The sequence below is a fragment of the Anarhichas minor genome, unplaced genomic scaffold (genome assembly GCF_050575085.1).
Source record: "Anarhichas minor isolate MPS153535 unplaced genomic scaffold, ASM5057508v1 ptg000042l, whole genome shotgun sequence".
In the NCBI taxonomy this organism is placed as follows: Eukaryota; Metazoa; Chordata; class Actinopteri; order Perciformes; family Anarhichadidae; genus Anarhichas; species Anarhichas minor.
In genome coordinates, this window is record NW_027466488.1 from 5,198,447 (window position 1) to 5,221,457 (window position 23,011).

General features: G+C 42.1%; 2 protein-coding genes across 4 annotated transcripts in view; one reads left to right on the forward strand and one right to left on the reverse strand.

The window, feature by feature from the left end:
• hipk3b (homeodomain interacting protein kinase 3b) overlaps positions 1–9,521 on the reverse strand; it is a 33,819-nt gene extending 24,298 nt beyond the window's left edge. For 2 of the 3 annotated variants that reach the window (XM_076110313.1, XM_076110310.1), the window contains exons 1-2: positions 9,163–9,521; positions 1,409–2,726 (exon numbers count right to left, since the gene is read on the reverse strand). In XM_076110313.1, coding sequence (XP_075966428.1) covers positions 1,409–2,726; positions 9,163–9,235 — 1,391 coding nt within the window. In that variant the 5' untranslated portion in view covers positions 9,236–9,521. The remainder of the gene's footprint in view (positions 1–1,408; positions 2,727–9,162) is intronic. The other variant, XM_076110311.1, reaches the window with a different exon arrangement.
• Positions 9,522–11,991: 2,470 nt separating this feature from the next.
• cstf3 (cleavage stimulation factor, 3' pre-RNA, subunit 3) lies at positions 11,992–22,574 on the forward strand. Its single transcript, XM_076110033.1, has 20 exons — positions 11,992–12,217; positions 12,882–12,986; positions 13,135–13,230; positions 17,366–17,398; positions 18,276–18,373; positions 18,466–18,532; positions 18,650–18,684; positions 18,769–18,895; positions 19,003–19,080; positions 19,172–19,334; positions 19,603–19,712; positions 19,855–19,971; positions 20,060–20,278; positions 20,369–20,471; positions 20,666–20,735; positions 20,835–21,030; positions 21,142–21,292; positions 21,459–21,553; positions 21,674–21,734; positions 21,973–22,574. The coding sequence occupies exons 1-20, from the start codon at positions 12,191–12,193 to the stop codon at positions 22,170–22,172; spliced, it is 2,151 nt and encodes a 716-aa protein (XP_075966148.1). The 5' UTR covers positions 11,992–12,190; the 3' UTR covers positions 22,173–22,574.
• Positions 22,575–23,011: the final 437 nt, after the last annotated feature.

The window sequence follows — 23,011 nt, forward strand, 5'->3', positions numbered from 1 at the left end:
TGACAAGTATTTTTCCCATAATTTCCTTAAAATGGGTCAAAGCCGGTAGGGTCTACTCACTCTAGTCGGTGAGAAAAGCTCCGGTAAATGCAAATGGGGACAGACGTCAAATCATCTTTTTGCTTGTTTTTTCTTCTTCTTCATCAACAGTATTTGTATCCCCTGCAGGGCGTACTGCTTCACTGTCTCAGTGCGCAGGCAGTGAGAATTATTCAAATGCCTCTCACTAAAAACAGCTAGCATTGACCTGAATGTTGCTCATGAATCCTGCTCACTTATTTAAGCCTTAGAAACAAAGACTTAAGACAAAAAAAAGAAATCTGTGCTACAAAATCCACCGACTTAAAACACGCCATCCGAGTAGATTTCAGATATTCTTGCCACACCGTGACGAGCTGTGAGAAACTGTGACCTGGAGACTTAAAAAGCGAACATTCACAATAGTTCATGGACAACACAAACTGCTGTTATGTATGTACCAAGCCCTGAATGCTTCCAACAATTACCAAATATAGGTGCCTCGTGGTTTTCTGATCAGCTTCATTTTTAATTTTGTCATTAAATGTCCCAAGTCTAGATCTAAATTGACCTTTTCAACTTTCCTACAAACGTCATTTGTTTCAGGTCGGTCTGGAGTTAATGTACAGTCGTCTCTTTTGACATGTTGGATCAAGACGATCACATCACAACTCATGGAAATTAGATACCGACTTGACGGTGCCATGTGGGAGAGTGAGAGAGAATTGATCAGGCAGAGTTAAACCACAAACTACATCGATCACTCCGCAGCATCAAGCTGCTGCAGTCCACATCTTAGCTGTTATAGGAGGTCATCAGAGAAGGAGACCCAGTTAATCTTGCCTGCTAGTATGGACCTATACCACCCGTTTGAATCAGACCATTGTTTCTCCAAACCGCGACGCAGTAGACATGTTATACCCTAGAGCGCATACTTATGTTTGGAACGGCATTCAGGAATTTCTCTCCCAACCTTTCTTGACTTAATCCAACTGTTCACACTATGTGTTAATGTCAGCCTTCAAATATTTGCCTATCCATTATTTTTCTATCATAGTAAGGCTAAGCTGCTTCACCCTGAATATAAATAATAGAAGAAATGTCCACAAAGTCAATAAAAAAATGTTTCTTAATGTTTTAAACACTATTTTTCCCAGGCAGTAGGGACATGCAGGTCTGTAATCTGCCAGTAAACACTGCAGGGTCACGTTTTTTCAGACTGGACTGTGGTATGCGAGTCCTAAACAGGCAGGATGTTGTGCAGTATGGGACACATTTCCTTGTTTTGCTAGAGGAAGGACATTTTTTAACCCAACTGTGACCATCCGGACACCAACAGAGACGGAAATTGAATTGAATTGCAGTAAAAAAAAGCTTTTTTTGTACTCACCTATAGTACCGAGACTGGAGGTACGTGGAGCACACTGCTTTGGACACATGGCTGGCGGAACCAAAGTCGATCACCTTCACCCTGTAGGGTTGTCTCACTGGGTCCACCAGCATTATGTTCTCCGGCTTGAGGTCTGCGTGAATCAGACCCATGCTCTTCAACTTCTTCAGAGCCGTAGCTACCTGCTGCAGCACAGGTCTGATCACCTTCAGGGGCAGCGGGCTGAACTTATTCTGCTTCAGGAAGTCGTACAGGTTCTGCTCGAGCATCTCAAACACCAGGCAGGTGTGGCTGCGGTGCTGGAAGCATTCGAAGGCTCGCACCAGGTTGTGCTCATCTGCGTTCTCCCCGCTCAGACGAGCAAGGATGCCTACTTCGATTTGACCCTGCCGTGCGTATGAAGGGTGGTTCTTCAGGATCTTCACAGCCACCACCTCCCCCGTGCCCCTCTTCCAGCACTTTACAACCTGGCCAAATGTGCCACGTCCCAGGAAATCCAGCACTTCATAAGTATTCTTCATGGAACACAGGACTTCATGCTGTACGACCTGATAGTCCCCGTCCCCTCCTCCCGCTGCACCTACACCCTGTTTCGAGGGGCCCCCTCCGGCCCCCGGCGCAGTCATGGTTGCGTTCCCCACATTCGTCGTTTGCATCATGGCGGGCATCATTGACAGTTCCTCCACAATCTGCATGGTGCTCCCTCGGTTAACCAGCTCCTCACTTTTACGTTTCAGCCCACATCGCTGAGAGCTGTCGGCCGAGTTTAAACCTCCACAGTTCTCTTCTTCTCCGTCACCCTCCTCCTCTCCCCTTCCCTCACCTCCTCCACTGCAGCCCTCTCCCCTTCCCCCTCCTCCTCCTGCCCCTGTTGCTCCACTGCTGCCCCCACTTGCTGTGTCTGTCTGCTGATGCTGCTGCTGCTGCTGCTGCTCCTTGCCCTGCGAGTGGACAACCCCTGTGTCCGGTCGCTGCTGGGCCGCAGCCGGGCCTCGTCGTCCTCCTACTCCTCCTCCTCCTCTATTACCAGTCTGTTGTCTCTGTACACCACGCACCACCACCACCACTGTCTGCACCGGGTACTGTTGTCCTCCACGCACTTTCACACCCACTGCCAAGTCTCGGTTCACAAACGAGTGGGCTTGTTTGGTTGGATGCACGATTCCAAGGGCTCTGCTGTTCAGATAGGTCTGCGGGTTTGCCCTCTCATGGTACACACAGCTGCTGGGCTCAACTTTGAGTTTCTTCACACTGCTAAAGGCACTTGTCTGGGTTTGATAAATGTGTGGTGGGTAGACCAAGACTTGTGAGGCCATACCTGCAGAGAAAGAGAATAAAGCAACAGGTCGTTAGTTTAGATCCTTTTTAGCATGTTACATAAAATGGGGCCATTTTAATAAACTACGCTGAGGATGAGGTACTGTGGCAAGTGTGTGTAATGTGGAACACTTATAATTCACATATTGTGTTTTCCTGTCTTTATTCACTTATGGTGGAGGGCGAGTTTTAAGTTACAATGAGTCCAAAACAACCAACACACACCCCAAATCCCATTTTGTTGTTTTAATTACCCCTACTTGATGACATCACAACTATAATTGCCCCCCCCCCCCCCCCCAATAACAGTCACCCCAACCTCAAACGGATCAGGGCAAGATAACATGTTGTAGTGGAGTGCTTAAGAACCACTTCACCATTGAACCCCATCCACTGCGATCCCACTAACACCTCCACACAGCGGATGACTAACTTCTCAAAGGTTTGCCCGACCTTTCCCTGCATCCCACTGCAGGTTTCTAGGCAACCAATAGAGAGGGAGCGAGCATAAGATACAGACAAAGAGAGACAAATAAAGTTACAAAAGCATCATCAGGCCCACAAGTCCAATTACCTAAAAGAGGATTTATGTTTCTCTCTTTCCCCATGTGTGTGTATTGTGTGTGTATAATATTCTGAAACTCACTTGTGAAAAAAAAAAAAACAGTTACAAGTTTCACGATCATCTTTAAAATCCATATTCAAAACTGTCACGGTGACTATGACATACTTTCATTCAAGCAGCTGTTCCCCCAATGGTTCCCATACTTTAATAAACAGTTAATTTACAGAACAATGTTTACCTACAAAAAAATAACAAATTAGACAAAAATGAATCAATGTTCCAAGTGCTGTGTATAAAGAAGCTAGTTTTACTAGCACCACTACAACCTTAATTATCTTATTTCCCCATCTTATTTTTTAAAAATCTGTTTCTAAAACTTTATCTAAAAAGGACAACACAAGCGAGTCAGGTTTGGGCAATAGTGGCCCCGTAGACTCTCCTAAAATAAATCCCCATGATGGAAAACACACTTGTGTTGTGATAACACGAACGCTGTGAGCCACCGCTTTGACTCTATTCTGAGCAGCAAGATAAGGTCACTCTATTCCCCTGATAGCTCTTTACACAATAACACCCTGTGTTACCGTTTGGAGACACCGTTTACCCTCTTCTCTATTCAAAACCAATTCTCAAATTATCCCAAGCTGGACTAAAAAAAAATAAATAAAAAAAAAAGGGGAAACCATTTTGGTCATGAATGAAAACAAAATTGATGTGCCCAATGGGGAATTTAAAATTGGCCACACTGGCCCACCTACATAATAACAGTCCTGGCTCAAGTCCAGTCTAGAAGCCACCACAGTGACACAAACGTTTTCATTCTATACCCCATACAGCTAAAAAGACTTGTGATGGTAATAACTAGACCAAAGGTCCTCAACCTTTTGTAACAGAAGGCCCACTTCTGATTGTTAGAATAAAATGTGGTCATTGTTTGAGAATAGCTGCACTAGACTGCATGTTAATACATTTAACATATAATCATCATGTTATGGCAGCAGGCTGGGACATTTCAGTACAGTACCCCACCCCTCGCCCAGTGTATGCTGGGATTTACTTAATTGTTGTTGGGACAGTTGCTGAAGTACCTACATTTACGGTGTGTTGTCTGTAATTTAAGAACTCTGCCTCTAGTATTCATTACAGCCACTATGGGTAGAATTTATGAATAGCCTGAATGGAATTTTCCAAAAACGACATTTAGAGATAGCAATGCACACAGCCGGTAAGTGTCAAACACACAGACAACCATTAAGGTTTTGCATTCACATCCACCTGCATGTTTTTGGACTGTGGGAGGAAGCCGGAGAGGGAGGAGGGAGGGGGGGCATGCAAACTCCACACAGAAGGGCCAGCCAGCAGGTTTGCGTCAGTGCTAACCACGGCATCACCATGCAGCCACCTGTCCTACCAACGCTTGATTGTTCATCAAACATGTAACTACACGGCAGGACTATTATCATGTGGAGTCTCAAGCACCGTGTGGCACCATTTTATTTAATTAATCACGGTTTCTTTTGTGATATAACAAAGCCATACACCACCTTTAGACTTACACTTGAAATACTACATTTATGCTGTTCGTTTCAGTGCTTTGGGAATGGAAATGGAAATTAGCTGGTCTGACGAAAGACTATACCACTCTCACCAACTGAGCAATCAAGATGTTCACATTTGAATTACCTGCTTGGTGTAATAAAAACACCCAAATTTAGTTTTAAAACAAAACTCAACTTGCGCATCGGTGAATTTCCCTGGCCATGCAAATACAAAGAGTAAATGCTCGGGAGAAGTCTGCCACAAGGATGTGAAGCAGACAGCCTCCGTTTTTTCCAAAGTATGGCAGCTGCTGCAAGCCAGATACTCCCGTGGTCCGCCGTGAGGCTCCTCCTGTGGCATCGCGTTGCCTTCAAAGCTGTAGAATCTCTCCGGCAACCTTGAACTGCTAAGTAATTGCTCAAAGTTGAACTTCTGACCCTGGTCTTCTCAAAATTAAATTGCGAAGAAAAAACAAACAATAAACACCTGTCCACGGTGAACAAATGGCCTTAATACACAGAAATAATAGTATAGCTCCTTTCACACAGTTCACTGTAGCACCGTTATTCTGCATGGCTGTTGTGTTTAAATGGTATGGAGCCAGAATGGGGGGGACAGAGTTGTTCCAGCGCTAGATAGTCACAGAGCCAAATCGATTTTGAAAAAAGGGACAGCCAGCATGCTATCTAAAGACCACACAACCGGGCAGCATTATAACAAAGCTGGCGTAATGCCGCATCTTCTTTATGGCAGTATTGCGCAATAAGGGCTTAAGTACGCTTTCCACCCCATTGGGGAAAGAATATGGCACCTCAACATGACGGCTTAGCCCTCAATGTTTGTTTTTTCCCCCCCCCCCCATCAGTAATAGTCATAGGTGAGAGGCAACTGAACATACACGGTGTTGCTTAGACCAGTGCAACTTGGACTCTAGACTGGAACATGTGAGCTATAGGGTGAATGTTTGTCATCCTTCAGCAGATCAAATCAGACACATTAAGCATTCGCATTTATGTCAAAGGCAAGCTGATCGTGAAACCAACTCGGGTGATAACATAATGCATTCTAACTCCGTGTCCCAAAACACGAAGGCCTAGTCCAGTTCATCAACGATTTACCTGTTGTCAGGAAACTTGTTTTTTTTTTTGTTTGTTTTTTTAGACCTGTGTGATCCTAAAAAGGGTTGTCACAGTCAGCAGGTTCAAACTGTTATGATAAAGTCAACGCTGATAAAAAAAACATAACATTCAGGTATGATTCCATAGTACAGCCTGATCATAAATCTGCTGAATCTGCTCAAAATAATTTATTTCTTGCATTTCTGACAAGAATGCTGCCTGTTTGTTTTTTTAAAGCTTTAATGGTTAAAGTGTAACGTCAGAGCAGGTAGCACAACATGGAGAACAGTGGTGGGAAGGCTTTGCGTAGTATTTGCTTAGCAAAGCATAAATCCTTTGTTTTGCAGCGGTGACTAGAGCCATATTTGTGGCTAACTTAAGCATTATGTCATGGTATCCATAGACGTTTAGGCTCTAGATGTTTGAGTAGTCAGCAACTGGGATTGTTCAGCTAAATGTATGAGGCTATGTTAGACTTCAGACAGTCCAAAAGCCCATCTGTGGTGATGACACATGAACCTAATTCATTATCAGTTCATTTCAATGGCTTTGTGGTTCTCTGTTCTCTCATTCACAACCAGCACTAATCTTGGTCAATATGTACAGTAGCACAAGGTCACCCATTATGTTAATACCAGCAACCAAACAGCAAACACTGTTATATACAGACGCACTGAATTACTTGTTGGGTCTTGTTGGATGCACTACCATATAAAGAACATGATTTGGCTACTCGTGATTGTATTTGTAACGTGACCCAGAGCACGTTTGGTTATTCGTGAAATAATGCAATGCGGTCTTCTTAGCTGCTGTTCAGATCGTGGTACCGAATGCAGACTGAGACAGTGGAAACAAAAGAAGTCCCTCTTCGCTTCCTGCTGTTGCGATCCCTCGATTGTTAGGCTGAGGTTGCTCCCTTAACTCACAGCGCCACAACCCCAACAGTACACACTGTGGTGCTTTGCCTGTGTCTCGTGAACATGATCTTCTATGCCCATTAGATATAAAAGGCCTTTTATATTCTGAAACATGTGACCACAAGGCATTTCCTCTGCGAACATATGACTGTCATTTCAAAGTATTCTCCCTGTAGACAATTTGCATTGCAGCTGACTATTATACTAAAGATATAGTACCAGTCATTTCTGCTTTCTGTGAGGAAAACAGAAGAAGACACTAGATGTACATTGTAAAACCTCATTTCAGATGTCTAAAATCTATAGATGTGTACCAAGTAATGTATTCTGCATTCAACGCCACCTGTCAATCACCTATACCAAACATATATCAACAGCTGTCACCATGTTGCACACGCTGAAATACTAGATGCCCCAACAAGCACTCAAATTGATCAGCAAATAATTAACAATAGAGCGCCACAAACTGTTACACTTAAATCAGCATTGAATAAGCCATGACCACAGCAGCAGAGTGAAATAGATGTTTACTTCTTTGGGATATTGGATGTTTTCCACCCATCACTTGTGTGATTCATGCAAGTTATGCACAACATCCTCTTCATCACAGTGCTCTTCCCATAAACATTAAATCATTCCGTTTTGTTTACTGCACGTACATCTAAAAATGACATCACTTGGAATGCAGTCATGAAGTTGGCCACAATGTAATACTGATAGCCTGCTGCACACATGATCCCAAGTCGTATTGCCTCCCCGTCCGTGTTAACAAACAACATTACCCACTAACACAAATTCTTGTTTGGGAAAACCCCGTTTACACATGTATTTACTGGCCACGTTGTGCTGACTGTCGTCTGGCATTACTGGTGTCATTACCACCCACAACCCTGCTGAGTCCGTGCTACTGATGAGCTAACGAATGTGAAACACGTACAGCAGACAGGAGTGTGTAAGCAAAGGAGAACCACACAAACAGTGCTGCTGTACTCGTGGTGTTCTTTAAAAGGTTCACAGTATATTACCTGCTCATCTCTACTCGCATACAAATAAAGGGCAGCCACATTAGCCTCTGTACTATTTGGACCAAACTAAGCAGCCATGTCTGCTGCATAGGCCCAACTTGCCAAAATGTTCAGCTTAATATAGAAAACCAAAACAATTACCTACAATATGTTATTCCTTAGTTTCAGTGAAACAAAATAAGAAATACTAGCGCTATTGTTGCACAACCCAGACATGCAGAGGGGAAAGTATATTCACTTTTTAACTCCAACGTTGTAGGCCACAGTAAGTCTTGATTTTCAGTTTCCAGTTTCACCATTTTACAAAAAAAAGACACAAGTTGCATTGGACCAGGAAGTCAAATTGATGGTTTCATGCCACAAAATGACTGTAAGTGCAAACAATATAGGGTACTTTTGTTTTGCTGGTGGGTGGTTTTGGTGTACACACCCTCATATAGGAGCTCAACTATTACCCTCTACCCCCTCTTTAACACGGAACCACCGCCTGCATTGTGGTAAAGCGTCAAGTAGGTTATTACAACCTCGTTTAGAATGATTACCTGGACAATAAGGTCCGAAATACTTGACAATATCAACAGACACACACCCTGAGAGAGGCTCGCAAGAGAACTAGCTAGCTAACCTAACGTTAGCTTACTAACGTTAGATTTAGTACGCAGTTTAGACATGTTATAGTCTCGCGTTAATGGCGATAAAGACATATATATAGCTAATACTTTACAATTGCGCTTCCATTATGATTATAAGTTAAGGTTAATTTAGTAACAGGTGACATTACTAAATACATACACAGTTAGACAGTAGAATCCAGCATGTGTTATTCTGAAAGTATAAAAAAAAAGGTCTATCGAATCTTTGCTAGCTATGATTATGAATGTTGCAATGTTTTGCTAATTCAACTGGAAGCTAACACAACGCGTATTAAGTAGCATTAATGTTAACACAACACTCACAAGTTTAACGCAACATGTCAAGTAGAACATCAACGGGTCGCTGTGACAACACTGGAATAACAAACGTATCACGTTAATAATTACCAACAACGTCATCGCTACCGCTGGTTGTCAGGACGATATTAAAATAAATGCACCACTAGTACGTTAATTACCCAAAGTGCTGACAGAGCTATAGCTACGTTCAAATCCGTATACGGCAAAAGGCTTGCTAGCTAAGTTTGTAGCCAAGTTATGACTTTGTATTACGTCAAATTGAGACTAAAAGGTTGCGATAAAGAAGTATCACCATTGACGGCCTTCTCTCCACCACTCACCTTCACATAGAGTCACTATAAGTATAATCCAGGGCTTCTCTGAACATGGTATGGATTTATGAATCCATAACATGCACAGTTCGCCTGCATTGCTGCCATCTTGTCCTAGACGACAGGAAGGGAGAGCTCGCTCTCGGTAACGCCACCATCTCCCACATTTTTAAACAATAAATAACTCTTGCATTTGAGCGTCCAGAAACACCACACCGAGTCCAGGTTGTAGTTACACAGTTCACAGTCGTCTTCTTCCTCTTTGGGTGAAGTGGCCCATCTCTAAAAAGGGGGGTCCGTTACCCCGTCTAGACGTGCTGCTCCGCGGCCCTGACTGCTTCTAACATGTCCCTTTTCTCTCTAGTACCAACCAGGCAAATGTTTGTGAACTGACGGCATTGGTCAGACCAGAGTAATCGATCAGCGAGCAAATACATTCACAAAGATCTAGGATTTAAATTTAGCTTGTATGCCTACACAGATATACGAATGGTGTATACCTAAAGACTTTGTGAAATGTTAATACATGTGTATGTTTAAAATGATGATAGAAATAAAGGCGTAGATTGCAGTGGTCAGAGGGTAGATAGATAGATAGATAGATAGATAGATAGATAGATAGATAGATAGATAGATAGATAGATAGATAAATAGATAGATAGATAGATAGATATTTATTTACTGTATTAATCCCACAAGGGAACATTTTTTCGCTACAGCAGCAATTATGGTACAGGTAAATAAAAATAACAGAGTAAAAAATATCAAATGCAAATATCAAATGCACAATATATACAATAAGAATAACAGAGTAAAATACTAGTTGTAAAATGCACAATATGATACAATGAAATAGAATAATATTAGATTAACTAACTAAACAGTAGTGCAAAGATTTAACCAAACAAAACAAACAAACAACAGTGTAGTGGTGTGAATGATTTGGCCAGAGGGGATTTATTGTAAAGTCTTATTGCAGCGATTTGACTTGTGAATAAAACATATTAAAGTTATAAGTCTGTGTTTTGTTTTCTTTGTTTAGTTTATACCCCTGAAGGCTGATCGGAGAAAAAAAACAGCGACAAGACAATGACATCCTCTAGTCTCCTTAATAAACAAAACTTCAAAGTTCTGTATTAGAATATAGATAAGGTTATATATAGAATAAGGCAATGACAATGAGCGGTAAGGGGGCCAACTGAATGGGAAACTGCATATTTTATTTTACAGGCATATGCATAACTGAGATGTTGATAACTGATTGCTCAACATACAAAAGATCTGATAAAAAAAATCTTAGGCCATAGTGTGCTTAAAGGAAATTGGTGGGGAGCACAAGCTGACATCTGCTGCTCAGACAGTCAGGAGGCACCCAGTTGACAAAGCTGCTCATTAACCCCCAATGTCTGAGAAGACTCGCTGTAATCTAATCCACCAAAATGCTATTGTTTTCCCAGTCCCCCACCCCAATTACAGACAACAAACTACCAGGCCTGGTCAGCTGGAAAGCAGGTGTAAACACCTCTTGTGTCACCTGGTGCATCATGAGTAAACACAGCTGGGTAATAGCCCAGGCATAGGCCATAGAAACCCCTTTTATGTCCTTTTAGTTTCTCATGGAGGACGCAAGTGTGCTTCCTGGAGTGATTCCTATGTTGTCCCTCCCAGGCTTAACCTAGTCAAGAGCGCATGGCTTACCATCAAATCTAGACTGTGCCAAAAAAAGACCCCAATTAACAGTGACCTAAAACACTGCACTAACAAGGCTACACTATCCAATGATCTTGTCAGGACATGCGTATTCCTAATTTAACTCAAAACCCATTTTGATGGGTGTTTTTTTCCCCCAAAAAATCACAGAAAAGTGTAAAAACACATTTATTAGAAAAAAGAAAAAGCGGAATAATGTTATGTCACAGTACCACTATTGTACGAGTAATTATACACCGATTTTCTTGTTTGAGGGGAAAAGGACACTTGGTTGCTTGTGATCAGGTAACTGCTCTACGGTCTTTTGCTCTGGTCTGTTTTAGATACACACAAGCGCGCGCTCTCGTTGCGGGGGTGTTCATGTGTCGCCCCCTAGTGGTTAGTAAGGTTACCAGCACCATGTAGTACAAAACGACCTTTTGTTGTGTTATTGCTGATTGAACTTTTGTATTTTTATTCACTATTACAAAATTGTGTATAGTCTTACATATAAAGTTTGAGATTCATAACATGAACCTCACGGATAATACAATTCAAAATACAAAGCTATGTATTTGTCTAATGGCCACTGCCAGAAGCCGCCTATCGGCCAAAATTAGAAACTTGGTTTCAAGTTTCATGAGTCACTTCAATGCACGTGCTTGACATGCATAAACAGCCAGTGCAATGTTACATCTTTATCTTTGAATAAAATGAGCATAAGACAAATAAATGCTACACATATAATAAACAATAGAACACAGAGGGCACAGCCTTTATATCCCCTGCTTCCAATACAATATATCTATTTTTAAATCCCCATTTGAGGCTATCAAAATGATGCATCATCTGATTGCGTCTTTGAGTACATTTTAAAAGGGTTAAAACGCTATACAAAAAAAAACATTATTATTATTATTATTTGTAAGAGGCAATCCTATGGGTTAATGCTCAATGGGCCTCAATACGCTCCTATATTCTGACTCCCATTAAAAGTGTTATATGTTCGATTGTATTGCAACATTAAATTTGCGCAGTCACATTACACATTCCGTGTGTGTTTTAGTCAGGTTAAATATTGTGGACGGTGGTGTTTTATTTTGTTGAAGGATTCGCACCGGAAGTGCTATTGTTGTTGCTACTCCCGGAGCTCGCGCAGCGGAACACAGGTTCCACGCCATTTTGAGAATATCGGCTAGCAAATCGAGCAGCTAGTTGCTTGAGGGCAATGTGATCGACACTTCGAAGCTATGCCGATTATTTAGTCGTTTTAAGGTTGCCATCACGTTATTATTTGAGCGTTCTTCCAACTGGTGTAACATTTCTCACCTAGATTACTCTTCCAGCCATGTCCGCCGAGGGAGCAGCCGATCAGGTAACTTAGCTGCCGTTACTTGCAAGCTAACCCTTGCTAACACGCTACAACATAATTTAGCTGGCATGCTATTCATTGATAGCGTTAGCATGTAAACTGTGTTTGCGCATATGCATTATAGTATATGTATACGCCAGTATTAGCGAGTATTACACAATTGTGGCAAGGGTTTGTCGTAAAGCTTTAACTTTTAGCCTCTTGGCCGTTTGTAGCCTTGTCGCTACTTATTGTCCCACGTTAGCGCGCTAGTTAGCTAATCATCACCTGCATTTTTAATTGATATTCACTCTTAGTTCCCTCCAGGTAACGTTAGTGGTACATTTTACGGTTCCACGGTGCTGGATGCTTCTCGGTAGTGCCCGCCATAAAGCCCATTCACTAGCTGCATGAGGGGAAACAGGGTTTTCTGTGTTCGTAACTTGAGTTACCTCTAAAATAACCGCGAGGTTTTTGTTCATTCCACACACTGCAGGGGCGTGGCCAAGAATGTAGGTCCCCATTAATCAATAATTAACCCACTCCAATATAATACTCTTATATTTAGCGTTATGTTGACCCTCCTCGAGCCACTACAGTCATTACCCCATCACAAACATTACAGTGCACCGCAAATCTGTTCAGCAGCATAACACTCTTTCCCTGTGCCCCTTGTGTTGTCTTGCAGGCTGCGGCAGAGTACATTCCAGAGAAGGTGAAGAAGGCAGAGAAGAAGTTGGAAGAAAACCCATATGACCTTGACGCATGGAGCATTCTGATTCGAGAAGCACAGGTTTAGTGACACAGAGTTGTATTCCTGGGGTTAAGCAAACTGGGAATACGGGTGTGGGGGGGGTAATAGATTGTTAAAATACTTGATCTTTTTCTCCCATGTGATTGCTTTTAGTAGTGTGGAATGTTAATGCATTCTCCTCCTTTAGAACCAACCCATAGATAAAGCAAGGAAGACATATGAGCGACTTGTCACGCAGTTCCCAAGTTCTGGCAGATTCTGGAAACTATTCATTGAAGCCGAGGTTAATACTTTTTTCTTTTCTTTAGTGTGCATGGCTGGGGATTTTTCTAACATGATCAACAATGTGATTTTCACACAAACAAAATGTCTCAGTTTAAAGAGTTTAAAGTCACAATTCTTGTTTTGAGTCACTAGGCCTGACTACTTTTTTTAGCTAAAGTTTATTATTAACGGTCAAGAGTAATGTCTGCAGATATTTTGACAGTTTAAAGCATCTACCTGCCTAAGACCTTCCTACAATATGAAACACATGTGATAAACATAGATGTAGGATGATGTCAAAGCACTTTTGGTTTTTTAGGCCCGAGCTAGACTCATTAGGAATTGTGCCTTTTGGACTCAAGTAAAACGGAAATTAGCTCTAACCATTTCTTTTCTAGTAAATTGTTCATAGGATTCAAACAATACATATTCTCTACGTCATATTTAAATGGGGTAAAAGTGCATTTGTTGCATGTTTGGTCTGCAACAGTATTAAAACTATTTTAATGGTATTGGAGTGCATTAGCCTTTTATTCACTTGTCGTGTCAATTTATTGCCTCCTGTGTCATTTCTTTCGGGTCATTTTATAAACAAATATTTTTGAATGTGTGGCCCATTCTTTCCTTGAGACGTGTCTCCCCACTCCTGAATATATATATATATATATACGACCAGTGACCCGTTTGCCTTGATGCAATCAGCAGGCTTTGCGGTTAGGCAATAAGCAACTGATAGGATGATTCATTTTCCTTTGCACATAATCATTTTTTTCCTAACCCGGTGACGTGCACTTTCTGATGCCCGCCACCTCTGCAGACGACTCCTGCAATTTAGTGTTAAACACAATGTTTGCACAAAAGTTTCACAGCAGTATCAAGCATCGGGATTCAGCTTCTAGTTTAAAGTCCAGTGTGTAGTTCTGGATAATGATTCCCTCTACGCTGTGAGTTGAATGTTGCTATATGTTGAGCTTGTAGTGGTTGTGGTCTGTTGTTGTGGGGTTGCTCCCCCGGATGAAGCTACTTCTTCTGTCCCCTCGTCGCTCTTCATCCACTCGGATTACTCAGAGCAAGAGAAAAGGCCTGCTGTTATAACTTTAATGAAATGGACATACATATGTTATGGAATGAAAGAACGCATTGCTGCCTTTTTCAAATGGACTCGGCTTCTCAGGAACAGTCCTTTTTTAATAATGCAGTCTAGCTTACAGACGGCACTAGCTGTGCTTGTGCTGGTAAAGCATCAGTGTTGCTCTCCACACCACGAGCACAGCTTCCCCTCTAACAAAGTTGATGGACTGCAACAGCATGAATACGCCAAAGCAAAGCAGTTGCTTCAGCTAGAGATGTTTCCTTTAAGGATCTTACAGAGTATCAGAGAGTCAATTAGGTTAGATTCAAACACCTTAATGTTAATGTAGTGGCAGGCCAGTACACTTTTCTTATAGGTTACAGATTTATTATTTGGATTGGTTTGAAAGCAGCCCATTATTACCCTCATTTTTTATTTTTTTTTCGTGAGATATATTATATCCTTGATGGAAATTATATTTATGACTGATAGTTGGCGGGTGGGTAACTACCTCAAGTATCCGGGAAGTACGAAGACGATTTATTGTGAGTGCATCTATAGTACACAGATATTAGCACCCGTTGGAGAGACTTACAACGTCATGTCAATTTATTGACATTGGTAAATAAAGGAAATATAAAGATTAGGCGTTTTAAATATTTCATTATTAAGTAATTAGGTTAGTGTTGTTCTAATTAAGAAGTTGTGCCTCTGAATGTAGACTTCATAATTACTCTACAAATAGGCCATTCCCTTAAAATACAATAAATAAATGTATGTTTATTTATATTTGTTGCTATACGTCTTTTCATGTTTATTATTAAGCCATCACCTCGCCCCACGATTCAGCCCAAAACACCACCCCCGGTACTAGTTTGGCATATTTGCACAACGGTTTCTGTTTGCTGGACATTTGAATCAGCGTTAAAGTTATTTATCATATATGTGTTTATGGCCCGAGATTTAAAAGCAGACAATGTAGTTCTAAAGTCAGAATTTTAAGCCAAGACATGTGTTGGCAGAACATTTAATTAGTTTAAAGGCATTCCTCTAATTGGTAAGTATGTGGAATAGCAATAATAATAGAATACAGAGCATTTCCCCTAAAGAGCTCCTTGTGTTTGTGAGATTCTGGTTCTCTTGAAATGTTACATGGAACTCGTTAGTAAAAGTTGCAAACTAGGCAAGTCACTGTCGACTTTTTACAGTAACGTGGTCAAACAGATACAATGTATTGTATCTCTTGAGGAGGAAACCAGCAGAACCCCCCCCCCCCACCCCCCCCCCCCCCAAACAACGTGCACAACTCAGATTAGTTAACAGTCTTATTCATCTTCTCATAGAAAGGACATGTGTAATTGTTATTGCTTGTATTTGCAGTATTGTACTGCATCAATGATCTAAATGCAGTCGAGTTTCTGTAGCTCTGTAATGTGGAATGTAAATGAAGAGAAGCATTTACTGGGTGTTGGACCTGAGACAATTGGATCACAGAAATACACTTTTTATTTTATTATGTAACTTAATGTAGTGAACTTTCTGGTATTAAAGTAAGCTGATTGTGTGCTGAAAGGATCCTGTAGGTGTGTTGTAGATGTCTTTAGTCTGACAGTGATCTTCAGTAGAGTTTGAGCTTTACGAGGCTGTTCTGTAACCAGCGACTAAAGACTCGCCCTGCAAGCGGCCACTAGATGTGTAGCAATGGTTCCCCTCCTGGAGGACCATGGAGAAAGATCTTCTCAGCATATCGTACCATGATTGCAGTCAAAGTCCTGCCCGTTATGTGGCTGATCTATTGCAGGGTAGCACGTGGAGATGCATCTAGGATTCACAGCAGTTGTTGAGGCTCAGATTCATTCCAGGTTGTCCATCTGAGGCATTAGGTGATGAAATAACGGATTTATTGGCTAAAAATAAACACAGTAGAGGCATGTTCTAAACACCACAACTCTTGTCTCTCTCTTACTACTAGAGATTCACATTTGCCGTGTCTGTTTTTTAGGTTGCAGCTAAATGTGTCCGAGTTGTCTGTTGCCGTGCCTGGAATGAGATATGTAGGTCAGTCTGTTTTCGGGAAGTCACCCTAAAGGCATTCTACACGGCAGTGGGCGTTTACTGCATCGTTTAACAAAAGTCCGTCTTTAATATACGTACGGGTTCTATTTAGAGGACGTCTCCCCCCCCCCCCCCCCCCCCCCCGTGTTTTAATGAGAGATCAAGTTGGCCACATGCATGCAACAACATTGTGCATTAGTTGCATAATTAACAAAAATATCACTTTCATCTTGAATGTTTAAGTGTTGCATTTTCCTTATGATGTTTTCTATTGTAGTTTTTACATTTCGATGTGGATACAGATGCATTCATGTGTTTTTTTTTTTTAAGTATTTTTTTGGGGCCTGTAATCAATAGTGGACACTTGAGAGGTGACAGTCTCCACCAACAGGACACCCACAAGATAAACGTCTCCATTTAGTTCTAGCCGGTCACTACCGGTCTGTGTGAATATTGGTGCTGTTAGACAGTAGAACTCTTCAACAGTAGGCCATATAAAGATCCTTACTGCAGCAGTGTTTAGCAAGGAAACACACACACACCTAAGGCTGTGAATACTTTAGAAATATCAAATACTAATTCACAAATAGCACATTTTCAGGGTTTTTCATTTCAAAAATTCTAAATATACATTTTCAGGATTTTTATCAACAACATGTGGACACTGGTGTTTTTCTGGGTTGTCTTTTTTTTCTTGTGCAAATGTTGCCTTTTTTGAGAGTGGAGAGATAGATACTGTAAACAGGGGGAGATAGGCTGCAGTCGCACACGGGATGTTATGATAATTTGGCATTCACTGTAACCACTTTGTTACGAAGGTGATCCATGTGGTGAAATCTGCAAAGAAAATAAACCCCTTTTTAAAGTCTGTCATTGTGTGAATTTCACTTTGTTGATCTTGAAGGTCCTCTGTGTGTGTGTGTGTGTGTGTGTGTGTGGTCACATTTGCATGAATGCATGTTTCCTGTTAGCCATAAAAGTAGAGGAGACTTTTGAATTAACTTTGCATTTACACTCTGATTTGCAGATCAAGGCTAAAAACTATGACAAGGTAGAAAAGGTAAGAGTCCATCACAGTCCTGGAAGCTGACCAGTGTGTGACTTATAATATCGGGAAGGGTCGTCACACTGTTTCTAATTAGTCTAGCTGGTAAATACTGTAAAGTGATTTCCACAAGAATATGCATTCACACTATTATAGTGTCCATTAAAAGCATCATTGTATTACAAGGCATCTAAAACACACACGTGAAAGGCACGTCAGTTTGGTCCCAACAAGTACAGAAAGTGTGCCGATGGGAGAAAATGTCAGTGTGCCTTCTGAAGTGTGAGAGAATTTCCTGCATATTAGCTTGTAACCATAGCTAATACTTACTGTAGTTAAAACTACCATGACTGTATTATTAGGTTGAATCATTGCTATCTCTTTATTGGAACTCCTTTTTATATATTACCATGATTTTTATTTAAATGTAAAAAAAAAAAAAAAAAAGAAATCAACCAACGACACCGTTAACCTCAGCATTGGTTTGGAACTGATTTGTTGTTTCCACTTAACATAATCCAACATAACTAATGTGAGTGTATCCTGTTCGGGTTTTGTCTGAATGTCCCATCAAGACGGCACATCCCTCCAAAGAGCTTCAAGCTGGTGGAGGAGCTCTCTGAAACGTAGGGCACATCTGAGGCTGGGCCTGTCTAATGAAGCAGCATAACTAGAGAGCGCTGCACAACTGTGCCGAGGACAACCTGGAATGCCCCCCCAAAATCTAGCATATGGGTTGAAATAGAAAACTGCTATTTTTGAGCATGTGTGTATAAAGCCAAATAACAGAAACACTGAAGCTGGGTGGTTGTCAAGTAGAGTAGAGTACATGTAAGTGTGTGTGTTTGTGTCTCTGTTCTAGTTATTTCATCTTGTGTTCTTGCCCCTGTAGTTGTTTCAGAGGTGCCTAATGAAAGTCTTGCACATCGACCTGTGGAAATGTTACCTCTCATATGTTCGAGAGACCAAAGGGAAGCTGCCCAGCTACAAGTAAGACGCCATGCTGCATAGTGGGAACAGTGTGCTGACATACTGCTGTACTCTAAAATACACTGACATCACTTTATTTGTTTTACCCTCAGAGAGAAGATGGCCCAGGCTTATGACTTTGCCCTGGATAAAATTGGCATGGAAATTATGTCTTATCAGGTATACAGAGCTAAGCTGTTTATTTTGGTACCTGTGTCTGTGTGTGTGTGTGTGTGTATATATATATGTTTCTACTTAAACTGTAGTCACCTAACAGCTTTTCTCTCCTCCCCTCAGATTTGGGTGGACTACATCAACTTCCTCAAAGGAGTGTAAGCAGTTCTCTAATATTTTGAGACTTTGTCAACGTTGTTAGCTCTTGAATGTTGACATTTCTTTGCCGTGTGTTCCACTAGTGAGGCTGTGGGCTCATACGCAGAGAACCAACGGATCACTGCGGTACGGAGGGTGTACCAGAGAGGCTGCGTGAACCCCATGATCAACATCGAGCAGCTCTGGAGAGATTATAGCAAATACGAGGAGGTGAGTGACCCACCCAGGCCTCTCTCCATACATGTTTGCACACATGGAGCTGTTAAAACGTGAGAGTGATGGAGCGCGAGACTTACTTCGTCTTTTTTCGTGAACAGGGAATCAATGTGCACTTGGCTAAAAAGATGATCGAGGACCGAAGTAGGGACTACATGAACGCCAGGAGAGTGGCAAAGGTGAGACAGTGTCGCCGATATCCACAGACCTCTTTTGAATCCTGTCTTTGTAGACTAACACAGATTGTTGCATGGTGTGTGTGTCATTCAGGAGTATGAGACTGTGATGAAGGGGTTGGACAGGAATGCACCTTCAGTACCGCCCCAGAATTCCCCTCAGGAAGCCCAGCAAGTGGAAATGTGGAAGAAGTACATCCAGTGGGAGAAAAGCAACCCGCTGCGCACAGAAGACCAGACGCTCATCACAAAGAGAGGTGACTATTTGCAGGCAGGATATATTGTGTTGGGTTTGAGCTCTGTAAACCGTTGCTGTATATGCCCCCAAAACGCCTGTGATTCCTGTAATTACGTTAGTTTGTAATTTCATCATCAATCGATGGAGATGCATAGTGTTTGAATCTTTATCTGCTGTAGGGAAACGGTCACTAGAGGGCGTAGCTTTTCTCCTCACTCATGGTTAAAATGCATTGATCCTGTTTTTTTAGGAATTGTAGTCAATTGCTGATGCGCTCTGTGTTGCAGTGATGTTTGCCTATGAGCAGTGTCTGCTGGTGCTGGGCCACCATCCTGACGTATGGTATGAGGCGGCACAGTACCTGGAGCAGTCCAGCAAACTGCTGGCCGAGAAAGGGGTGAGAGGAAAAACAAATGCCTTTTCGGACTTGAATTTTATGTGAAACTGTCAAAAAAAAACCTGCTGAGTATTTTTCAAAGGAGTCAAACTTCAGCTCCAGACGATCTGATATTTCTTTGTTTGTATGTTTTCCCGCTCAGGATATGAATAACTCCAAGCTGTTTAGTGACGAGGCAGCGAACATCTACGAGCGTGCCATTGGGACTCTTCTGAAGAAGAACATGCTGCTGTACTTTTCATTCGCAGACTATGAAGAAGTGAGTTGCTTACGCAGCAACAAGTTGTGACCAACGCAGTAAGAACCGCGGGGACTCATCAGCTTCTATCTTTTGCTTTTCCTCGCAGAGTCGCATGAAGTACGAGAAGGTCCACAGCATCTACAACAAACTGCTGACCATTGAGGACATCGACCCCACACTGGTCTACATTCAGTACATGAAGTTTGCCAGGAGGGCGGAAGGCATCAAGTCGGGTCGCACCATCTTCAAAAAGGCCCGAGAGGATCTACGCACGCGCCACCATGTGTACGTGACGGCAGCACTGATGGAGTACTACTGCAGCAAGGTAAGCACACATAATCACATGTTTATTATACAGTAGTATGTACAATGGTACTAAAATGTATCCTAAATATATATATATTTTTCCCCGCAGGATAAATCGGTGGCCTTCAAGATTTTTGAGCTGGGCTTGAAGAAATACGGGGACATTCCAGAGTACATACTGGCGTACATCGATTACCTCTCCCACCTTAATGGTAGGTCATGTGTAATAGAGTGTAGGAAATATGTTCTTTACTAGTAATCCATTCATCTAAAAGAAGTGGCTGTGATTAACTATATGATACGTTCAGCTGTTGATGAAATGAAAGATGTCTCCATCATTGTTGTCACACGGTAATGGAAGATAGACGTGTAACCCTGTGTGTTCTGTCCTCCTCTACCACGTCAGAGGATAACAACACCAGGGTTCTGTTTGAACGTGTCCTCACCTCAGGAAGCTTGTCACCAGAAAAGTCAGGGTAAATATGGATTAGGTTGTGTGCACGTGTATATAATTGGCGTATTAATCATTCTCTCTGACAGCATTTGCTTATTTTTGTTTCTCTTCCATCCTTCAGCGAGATCTGGGCTCGGTTCCTGGGTTTCGAGAGCAACATAGGAGACCTGGCCAGTATCCTGAAGGTGGAGCGCAGGCGATTCACTGCCTTCAAGGACGAGTATGAGGGCAAGGAAACAGCCTTGCTTGTCGATAGATACAAGTTCATGGACCTGTATCCCTGCTCTGCTAGTGAACTCAAGGCCCTTGGATACAAGGTGTGCATTCTGCCTTTTAGAGATGTCACATCAACGGCATTCGTGCTGCAAAAGCAGTCGCAGGCTTTTCTTTCAGCTGATATTCAAACTGTTCCCTCTATGTGTTTGTAGGATGTGTCTCGTGCCAAACTGGCAGCGATGCTCCCAGAGACCGTGGTGACGCCCTCTACGCCTTCACTAAAGGATGAAGCTGACCGTAAACCCGAGTACCCCAAACCCGACACCAATCAGATGATCCCCTTCCAGCCACGTCACCTTGCCCGTACGTAGTCTTCTCTCACCTCCACTGGATGTTGTGACAAATCACTGAAACTCTGTGTTTAAGAATGACGTTGTTGCTATGCATCTGCACCTCCACCTCTCCTAAATTAACATAATGCATAAAATGAGCCAATCTTTGATGGAGCCTCTTGTGTTCCTCTCCACAGCTCCAGGTCTACACCCTGTCCCTGGTGGAGTTTTCCCAGTCCCCCCAGCTGCTGTAGTCCTGATGAAGCTGCTCCCTCCGCCTACGTGCTTCACTGTGAGTAGCAGCAGCAGCTTGATACTATCAATCTCATATGTACTGGTAATGAATAAGATGAAAGGAGCAGGGGGGGGTTCTGCTAGAATGCACTAAGTTTGTGATTGTTTCTCGCTGCAGGGACCCTTTGTTCAAGTGGATGAGCTCATGGAATCATTCAGGAGATGCACACTTCCTGACAGTAAGTTGCTTTTGTCAGTGCCTTTTTCCAAATTTCTATTTTTAGACACACTAGAAACTGGACTCTGGTGATGGAACTGTCAGTCAGATATTTGAGCAGTCATCCAGTGATCAAGCCAACACTTGGATCCAGAGTGAAATATCTAGGCAGCTGTCAAATGCATTGGTATAAAATGTGTTACAGTGTGACAAAATGTTCTGCCCCCAATTTGTTCCTGATGTATTTTCGGTCTCCATAGCTGTTGATGCTGCTGTAGAGCTGATCACTGGTAGACAGCCCGACGCAGGAGGGGAGGGCAATGGATCCATGGAGAACCACGCCGTCGCCAAGTCACTCAAGAGGCCTAACGCAGATTCCGACGAGGAGGACGACAAAGGAGCTGTGGCTCCGCCCATACACGACATCTACCGCGCACGCCAACAGAAAAGGATCCGATAAACCAACCAAAACACACGCGTAACCCTACGAGAATGTAATCTTAACAGGTGGTCATATGGGGTAAATGTACATGTCTACATTTCTGAGTGCGTCTGACAGATTATACATCCGTTTATCTCTGTACAGAAGACACACACACACACACACACACACAGAGACATACGTACAGTATGTACACCTGAGTGTTCTCGTGGCTTTTTTTTTGTTGAACAGTTTTTATTTTTAAAGACTGACCATTCTATTGTACAAAGTTTTTAATTCAACCATTGACTTTGGCACACAGCTTATTTTGGCCTTGTGATGTTCCAGTGATGGCAGAGTGGAATCAAGCTTCTTTTTTTTTTTTTTTTTTAGATAACTGGAGTAAACAATTCCTTTCAATAAAAATGGAAAAGACTTCAACCGGATTTGCTTTTTTATTTGACTTAACTCTTTAATGCTTTATGCTTCATTGCTGTCTTTCTCTGTCGCTGTCTTGAGGTTTTATCAGGACTTGTCACTAGGCGGCAGCACACCACGCTTAGCTGAAGAGATCAGATATCCTCCATTCAATTCAGTTTCCCTCTGACAGCAGGACTTCATGGGCTTAGATTTATCCGTTCTACATAAGGGCAAGAACGTCTTAGATCATTATTTGGGTAAAGTAAGTTTGCGTTTTAACTGTGGATTTAAGTGTGAAACTACGAATGTTCTTTCAGCTTAAACTCATTTAAACAGCTGACATATCCAGACAGTTCCTTAGTAGTGACTAAATCTACTTGATGGGGGTAAAAAAACTTAACTTGCTCAATGAACATTTTTCAATGGCAGCCAGCTGCTTAGTTTCACATTGGCCTGAT